Raw genomic sequence first — 8,783 nt, 5'->3', positions numbered from 1 at the left:
TGAATGGCTCAAGGAAGATTTTGGTGATCTTGAGATCTTGTTGACGAGCGAGTAAGATAGCTATCGCCGAGCCTATTGTGTTGAAGAAGGAAAGAAACGGAAGGAATGCCCCGAGATCGCTATAAACACGAATTATTGTTCGCACTTATTTCTCGTCTCGCGGCGTACGCTCCTATGATATTATGAATATTATTTGCGATCGATATATGATGTGATTTTTTTTTATGACTTCTGTTATTTACTATAATGTGTTTTGATCTTGATATATTTTTTTTGTGATATATTGCTATTTCTTGTGTCTGTCGGCGAGTGCCGAGGGAGGAGGAGAAAATAAGTGGCGATAAAGCGTGCAAGGATATTAGTGAGAAACGCCTGAAAGTTTTCCATTTCTATCTCACATTGTATTATCGAGCCTTTGAAGAGAGCACGGAGTACGAGTCGTGAGACTTCTTCCCACGACGGATTAAATACCGGAAAGTGAAGTTGAGTATCGGAAGGCCAATTGCCAACGGCCAATGTAATGAGCAAGCGATAACAATATCACGAGTAGATCATGTCGTGTTTCTAATCATTAATTTTTTTTTCTTTTACTGAGTTGCTCGAACGTAAATACTTTCCGGCCGAACGGCCGCGGGGACAACTTTGGAAAGAGAGACTGTAACGTTGATCTTAGATTCACATTACCAAGGACGGAGATGTTGTGATTTGCGAGAAGAGCGTTGTTGCGAGCGCGCAGAGAACAGAAAGAGAATCGCCATAAATACGAAATATTGTTCGAACTTATTTCTCGTCCCTCGGTGTACGCTGTTGTATCTGATTTATTTGAGTTACTGAATTCAGTGATTTAATTGATTAATATTTGAACTGTGTGCCTTATTATCTTTGTGTGAATTATGCCATTTAGGTGAGATATTTGATTTATCGATTTCCTCTTTTCCTTTTTCGTGACTTATTGATTTACGAGACCGTTCGGATTGATTTACGGTTAATTAATGTGTTTTTTTTTCCTTTCTTTTTTTTTGCCTTCCGATCGTGTGGATCCTAACAACTTTTTTTTCTTTTTCGTGGCATTTCACCGGCTATTCAGTATTGACGTGTGATGATGGGATCGATAAATTAATACTCGATTTTAGTGTGCAAATATTACCTCCGCGGGAGCCTGGCTCTAAAATATTTTTTTTGGGGGGTCGCCCGGTTATTATTGTCGGTCTCTCCTAGTGAGGAGAGATTGTTTAGCTACTGACCTTTCAGAACGGAGTATTTGAAAAACTTTTCTTTTCCTTTCTCTCTCGGAATACCTTCGGATCTCTATCGTGTGACGCAGTGTTGTTTCGCGGGCCGACCAATTGATTTCGCGAACGGGGCAAATATTTGCACACCCGTACCTATTCTTTTTGTGCCTGTGGAAACATCATCAGTATATCTGACCTTTGATATTACTTCCTAATATTTTTGTATTGTGCTCTGTTTTTTTTGTATGAATTATTGTCATAATTCGAAGGGATACTTTCGTGCGGAAGTCGCGTTTACCACTGGCGATTTGGTCCTTCTCGCGTAATCCACGACGAGTGTACCTTCGCGCTCGCGACCGGTGTTGGGTTGTGCGGGCACTGGGCATCGCGGGGCGGCCCGAAATAATAGGGACGCGGGCAGCGTCCCCGGGGAGACCGCATGAACCGGCGGGAGGGGGACGACTCGTGGATCTTCACCGCCGACCGCGAACAGCTGATCGCGGAATTAGAGCGGCGCCGGTTATCTACAGACGGATCGGACTCCGTATTAGCGCTTCGATTACTGCGCCGAGGACGGGCCGCGGTCACGGGCGAGTCTGCGGAGGGGGCCGAGAGCCGTGAGATGTCGGACTCGGACCATCTAGTCCTACCCGAGGGGGAGGGAGACCGACCGGATAGCCCATATGAAGTTGCGAGGGGGCCGATCGGTCACGTTCACGAGAGGCCTTCGAGAAAAAGCGGGGGTCACTACTCCCGGGATTGGGGGGGCGGTTCCATGGGTAACGCATACAATATTATGCGAAAATGGAACTTGAAGTTTTCGGGAACGCGCGGAGAGGACGCCGAGACGTTCTTGATACGGATCGAGGAGGGGCGCGAGTTCATTCCGTTGGACGATGCGGATATCTTGCGTTGTCTGCCGTTCTTTTTGTCGGGGATCGCGCTGCACTGGTTCCGGGGTAAGAAGGCGCGCTTGACGACCTGGGCGGCGTTTAAGGCCGCGTGGCAAGTGCGCTTTGGAGACCCGGATTTCCAATTCGCGCTACGGGACGAGATAATGCACCGTACCCAGGGGGAGCGGGAGTCCGTCGTCGACTATTTGACGTGTTTGGGCACGATGTTCGACCGTTTAACGCCGCCGTGGGGCGAAGCCGAGAAGATCGGGTACGCACACCGCCACATGCTGCCGCGTCTACAGGCGATGGTGCCGCGAGAAGCGGTGACGGATTTGGACGCGTTAGAATTGCTGGCGGCGCGCGCGGAGAGCTGTCACCGCGCCGCCCAAACGTACCGGGCCCCGCCACCCCCGGAGAGGTCATTATTTCCGGATCTCGCGTATCGGCCGCCGAGAAAAGGGAACCGTCACGGACGGACGACGGATACGATTGCCGCGTTGAGAGTGTCGACCCCCGGGGGGGGGGGGGGAGCGGAATGTCGAAGAACAAGAAGGAAAAGAGACCGGCCGCGGGCGGCGACGCGAGCGCGCAAGCCACGCCGGCCGCCCCGAGTACGTCTACGACGACGCCGGGCCCGAGCGGGGCACGGGCACTTACCGGAAAGTGTTGGAATTGCGAGGGAACGGGACACTACGCGCGCGATTGTAAGGAGGCCCCGCGGATGCACTGCTATCGGTGCGGAAGGACCGGGGTCACGACGCGCACTTGTCCCACGTGTTCGGGAAACGCGTAGGGGGGTCGCGACCCGGGGGCGGTCCGACTCCTGCACCTATCGGCCCTGAAAATGCAGTCGCGACGATCCAAACCGACTATGTCTACAATTCGTTCGGGGTGAGGGACTCCTATCTCTCCTTTCTTAACGTCGAGATATTGGGCCATGGCGTTCGTGCGCTGTTGGACTCCGGATCGAGCCGCACCATACTAGGGGCGGAGACGATTGATTTGGTGAAACGCTTAGGTTTTCGGTTCCGTCCGGCCGCGGATCGGCGGGTGACCACCGCGACCGGACAAACGACAAGAGTGAGGGGGGAGGTAGAGATCCCGTTCGAGCTGGGTAATCAGAAACGAACGGTGAGGGCGTACGCACTACCTATGGTCGGCTTATCGTGCATTCTGGGCATGGATTTTTTATCGGCTTTCGGGATGGTCGTGAATTTTTCGGCGAAGACATGGGCTTTCGGGGACGACCCGACGAGACAGTTCTCTCTGGAGACCGAGACCACCCGGTCGTTATCGGCCGCGTTAACGGGGGGGGCGACCGGCGGTCAGCGGACGGACAGCGAAAACGATTCTAGAGAGACGCAGAGAGAAGGGGCGGTACAACGCGAGGAGGCGAACGCGAGTCTAACGCCCGACACCTCGCAGGGGGGATTGAGCGAACTATCGGCCGCGGAAAGTCGCGAATTAGCTGAGTTTCTAAAGTCGGAAGTCGTCGGGGACCCTAAGAGACCAGGGACGACCTCCTTAACGGAACATCGTATCGACGTCGGGGGGCACGCGCCGATCAAGCAGCGGTACTACCCCGTGTCGCCGAAAATACAACAGGCTATCTACGAGGAAGTAGATAAAATGTTGGAGGCCGGCATTATAGAACCCTCGAATAGAGAGTGGTCAACGCCCAGAGTTATGATAAAGAAGCCGAACGGCACGTATCGGTTCTGCCTGGACTTCCGGAAGTTAAATGACGTCTCGAAAAAGGACGCGTACCCACTGCCGTACATGAACTCGATATTAGACAAGCTGCGAGCGGCGCGATACATATCGACGATAGACTTGAGTCAGGCCTACTTCCAGATCCCTCTGGAAAAGAATAGTAAGGAATATACCGCCTTTACAGTCCCAGGGAAGGGGCTCTTTCAATTTACACGCATGCCGTATGGGCTCACGGGAGCCCCTGCAACGTTTCAGAGACTTTTAGATAGATTGATAGGGCCCGAGATGGAACCCCACGCGTTCGCTTATCTTGACGATATCGTTATCGTAACAAGAACTTTCAAGGAACACCTCCACTGGCTCGGGCGCGTGTTCAATCGTATCGGAGAAGCGGGCCTCACTATCAACCCGGACAAGAGCAAGTTCTGTCGCTCGCAAGTCAAATACCTCGGATTTTTGGTGCAACACGAAGGGCTAACGGTGGACCCGGAGAAGACAGTCGCTATTCTAGAGTACCCGCCGCCGCGTAACATTCGTCAATTGCGTCGTTTTATCGGTATGGCGTCGTGGTATCGGCGTTTTATACCACAGTGTGCGGCCCGATTGGAGCCATTGACTAGCCTTTTAAGGAAGAACCGCTCTTGGGAGTAGGGGGACACTCAAAAGCAAGCTTTTGAGGTGATAAAATCGTGTCTCGTGAACTCTCCCACACTATCGTGCCCGGACTTTGAGAAGCCGTTTGTAGTGCAGACAGACGCTAGTTCGGTGGGCTTAGGCGCGGTACTATCGCAGGAGATCGGGGGAGCCGAACACGTCATCGCGTACGCGAGTCGCTCGTTAACGGATGCGGAAAAGAAATACTCCACGACGGAACAGGAGTGTTTAGCGGTTGTTTGGGCAATTCGGAAATTTAGGCCCTACCTCGAGGGCTATCGTTTCACGGTGGTAACAGACCACAACAGCCTACGGTGGATGCACAATTTGTGTAATTGAATATCGGAAGGGGGCCATGCATCACGTACCTGACGCCCTCTCGCGAATGTACGAAGGGGGCGAGGAACTCTGCGCCGTGATCGCGACGGACGACCAATGGTACGTCGGGCGGGCGGAAGAAGTAACGAGAAATCCGCGGCAGTACCCTGACTGGAAATTGGAGGGCGACGAGCTATACGTAAGAAAGACGCGCGGCATCGCGAGGGTTGTCGGCGACCGGAACCAATGGAAAAGAGTAGTACCGAGGGAGACGCGACGGGAAGTGATCCGCGAGAACCACGATCCTCCTCACGCCGGACATTTGGGGGTCGATAAGACGTACCAGCGAATTGCTTGCGGTATCACTGGCCGCGCATGTATCGGGATGTGGCGGAGTACGTGCGTCGTTGTGATACGTGCCAAAGGACGAAGGTGGAGCAGGACGCTGCGGCCGGTTTAATGGGACAAAGAGTGATAGAGTCGCCGTGGACGGTAGTCGCGGCAGATATTATGGGCCCTCTCCCAACCAGTAAAGCGGGACATTCGTATTTACTCGTCCTTCAGGATTTCTTCACAAAGTGGGTAGAGTGCTGCCCACTTCGAAAAGCTACCGGAAAGAGAATCCGCGAGGCGATAGAAGAGTTGGTCATTTATCGGTGGGGTACGCCGTGCGTGCTTCTGACCGATAACGGGACGGAGTTCGTTAACAGAGAAATACAGGCTTTGACGCAGCGGTGCAGTATTCACCACGCGACGGTTCCGCCCTACCATCCGCAGGCCAATCCTGTCGAGCGCGTGAACCGCGTACTAAAGACCATGATCACCGCGTTCGTGGATGGGGATCACCGTGAGTGGGACGCGCACGTGCATGAATTTCGATTCGCGTATAATTCGACGCACCATACGTCCTTGCAGGCGACACCGGCATTTTTGAATTTGGGACGGGAGCCACCGCCGGTGGGACTGTATCGGGACAAAGCGGCCGTCGAGGTCGAGCGAACCGAACCGGCCGAGTGGCGAGAACGTATGGAGCGCCTCGAGGCACTGCAGGAGTGGGTGGTCGAGAACCTCGAGGCGGCCCAAGAGAAACAGGCGAAATATTATAATCGCCGGCATCGCGACCGCCAATTTGAGGTGGGCGAACAGGTGCTGAAGCGGCACCACGTATTATCGTCGGGGGCGCGACACTTTTCGGCAAAGTTGGCGCGAAAGTTTCACGGCCCTTTCGTGATAAGGAGGATCCTATCGCCGGTGGTCTACGAGCTCGCCGATTTGACGGGGGGAAGGATCGGGAAGGTCCACATAAAGGACCTGAAGCCCTACCAGGAACCTTTGGACGTATAGGAGCGTCCGCGAGTGGCCCGCCAGGCGAACGATATAATATTTTTTTTTCTCTCTTCCTGTTCTCTCCTCGCAAAAATTGTTTTTTTTTGTTGGTGTTGGGTGTCATTATTAATGTGGCGAATGTTGACTCCTTGGGTGTGTAGGTACCCCTGAAAAGCGGACCCCAAGTTATCGGCGTTGGGCGGAGGAGAGTATCGGGCCAGAAAAAGGTGGGGACGGTTAGTACGTCCTGCGGGGCGCGCGCGGAAAGGGGGATGGAGGAATTCGTGGCGCGGTGGGACCAGTTGTTCCGGCGGCTCGGCGAGGAGAATCCAGGGTTGTGGACCGACTTCGAGCAGGTGGCCCGCGACATGAGGGCCCGGCAATATACAACGAGAGGGGCCGTAGTGAGGGAGCTCCCAGAGACCTGCGAACGGGGAACACAGACGGAGGATCGCCCGTCCGCCGAGAGGAGCACTCAGACGGAGGGGACCCGAACGGTCGACGCGGCATCGCAGACGAAGACCACCGCGGCGGAGCCGCGGCACTGGGGTGCCGGGTGCTGGCACACCTGTTGGAGACGACACCCCAGTCAATGCCCCTGAGTTTTGGAGCACCACCGGCGGCCGCGGCCGCCTCGGGTCGAGCCGCGCGGGGCCCGGCGACGGGGGAATCCCCCCCGACAACCATCGCCGGAGGAACCGACGGTACCCCGAGAACGCAAGAAGTGCTGGAACTGCGGCTCTCTCTACTATCACTTCTCGAAGCGATGCCCCCGACCCCGGAGGGACGACCACTGTTATCGGTGCGGAGAGCCGGGATGCACGGCGGCCACGTGCCGCCACTGTCGAGAGGGCTATGAAGCCCAGGGACCCTATGTCCCGGAACAGGGTCGGGAGGGCCCGGAGCCGAAACGCAGAAGGGGAGGACCACCAGGAAGCCTCCGAGACCCCCCCGGCAGTATCGACGTGGGACGCGGACAGAGAGCGGCGGAGGGACGACCCACGGAGAGAGGGGACCCTCCGCGAAAGTAGAGCCCCGCGCCCGTCCGAGACCCCCCCCCCGCCCCTTGTCTTCTTTTGAGTACTTTTTTTTGTTTTATTGATTTGTTTTTTTCTGTTTTTTTTTGTTGTGTCCAATTTTTCTTTTCTGGCCGTCATCCCTCTCTTTTGTTGTTTTTTTTTTCTTTTCTTTCTCTTTTGTTATGGACCACGGGCCTAGAATCGGTATCGGACTAGTAGAGCCCCTGTAACCCCCCCCCCCAAAGGGGGCTAATGAATAAAGAGAATAGGAGACTGTAATGAGCCTGCGTTTTTTTTTTTTTTTGCGAGATCCTCCTGATTTCCCCGCGCCCTGACCCGGGCGGTCGTAGTCTGTCGTGCGGCCGCAAGAGGGGCGGGAACGGGGTAGCGCTGCGGCGCGCCCCGAGAGCGAACCGTGCGTGCGGGGAGTGTCGACGGAATCGCGAGAGTTAATTTGCTATTTGTGGTTAATTTTTTTTTTGTTTTGGTTTCTTTTTTTTTATGGTTTGTCTAAAAGGCAACAGGATTAGAGTAGCCGCAAGACGAATTAAAGTTTTTTTTTCTTCTTTTTGGTGTTTCGTCCTTGGTGTGGCCTAAACTGTCGGGTGACCCGTGGAGATCTCGGATGCGCTCTTGCTGGCCGGTGGCCGCAGGGCGGGCCGCCGAGCCGGTAGGGATCCTCTTGGCGTGGGGGAGTTGTGACGTGGTAGCTTAGCTGCCACGGGTAGCAGCGTCCCTCCCCCGTCACAGGCTGCGAATTCGCGCCGTACGGGGAAAATAGGCGAGAGGCGAGAGAGGATCTCCATGGGAAACCGCGACGGGCCTAGAGAGCGTATTATTAATGTTACATATTTTTGATTTCTTTGCGCGGCGACCGCCTCTCGATGGAATTCGGCGAGAGAGCGAGAGAGGAGGAGAATGAGCGACGGCGATGCGAGGAAGGAGGAAGGACGCCACTGGTGCCCGAGAGAGACGAGCACGCGGCCCGCACGGGAATTCGGCGTGGCCCTGGGAGAGCCACGGCCGGAGCCTAAAGCGGCGGTGCCCGCCAACACCACGACGGAACATCTCGGAGGGCTGTGGAGGAGCCCGGATGGGACCAAACGCGTCGAGGGAGGCGTCAAGTCCTCTCGCGAGGAACGGAGGTCTCCGCGGGCACTGCCTCGGCTCGGGAAGTGGCCCAGCGGGAGAAAGAAAATTTTGCGGGGGCCTGCGAGGCCCCCGGAAGGATTATGGCGCGCACGTCCCTGCGTACGCAGGACTGCGTGCCTTGCAGCACTTGGGTCGCGGTGCGGAAACAATGCGCATGACTGGACGGGGGGTCGCGGCGTCGATCCGGGATCGACCGCGATCCACCCCGCTTTTGCGTGCGAGCGTCCTAGGTGTAAGGTCGCGTGCTGTGCCCCGAAAGGCGGAATTATCGGTGTGGCGTGTGTGAGGTCTCAGCGAGGGCGACGGAACGAGCCTGGAGACGGGGGAGAACATCGCCTGGACTTTATCGGTTAGGTGGCCCGCCAGAATAGTTTCGTGTGATATATATATACAGATCAGTTATTTTGAGGACAAAATCTTATATACTCCGATTACTTTGGGGACAAGCGATTACTTTCAGGACTGTCCTCATT

The 8,783-nt window shown here is 55.2% G+C and overlaps 1 protein-coding gene across 1 annotated transcript; it reads left to right on the top strand.

Moving 5' to 3' along the window:
• The first annotated feature begins 2,663 nt into the window (after nucleotides 1–2,663).
• Nucleotides 2,664–6,741, top strand: LOC118646913. Its single transcript, XM_036290860.1, has 6 exons — nucleotides 2,664–2,832; nucleotides 2,922–4,438; nucleotides 4,493–4,786; nucleotides 4,845–5,152; nucleotides 5,239–6,151; nucleotides 6,301–6,741. The coding sequence occupies exons 1-6, from the start codon at nucleotides 2,664–2,666 to the stop codon at nucleotides 6,739–6,741; spliced, it is 3,642 nt and encodes a 1,213-aa protein (XP_036146753.1).
• The last annotated feature ends 2,042 nt before the right edge of the window (nucleotides 6,742–8,783 follow it).

Source organism: Monomorium pharaonis, chromosome 1 (assembly GCF_013373865.1).
Source record: "Monomorium pharaonis isolate MP-MQ-018 chromosome 1, ASM1337386v2, whole genome shotgun sequence".
NCBI classification, from domain to species: domain Eukaryota; kingdom Metazoa; phylum Arthropoda; class Insecta; order Hymenoptera; family Formicidae; genus Monomorium; species Monomorium pharaonis.
Note: the sequence above shows the minus strand (reverse complement) of the source record. Positions and strands in the feature narration are given on the sequence as shown.

Bases quoted from the DNA above. Each gene is read 5' to 3' on its own strand.
- LOC118646913 (XM_036290860.1), top strand. From the start codon at position 2,664: ATGTCGAAGAACAAGAAGGAAAAGAGACCGGCCGCGGGCGGCGACGCG. The intron at 4,439-4,492 runs GCCCGATTGGAG...TCTTGGGAGTAG, and splicing joins GTTTTATACCACAGTGTGCG to GGGGACACTCAAAAGCAAGC. The intron at 5,153-5,238 runs GTACCAGCGAAT...TACGTGCCAAAG, and splicing joins CATTTGGGGGTCGATAAGAC to GACGAAGGTGGAGCAGGACG.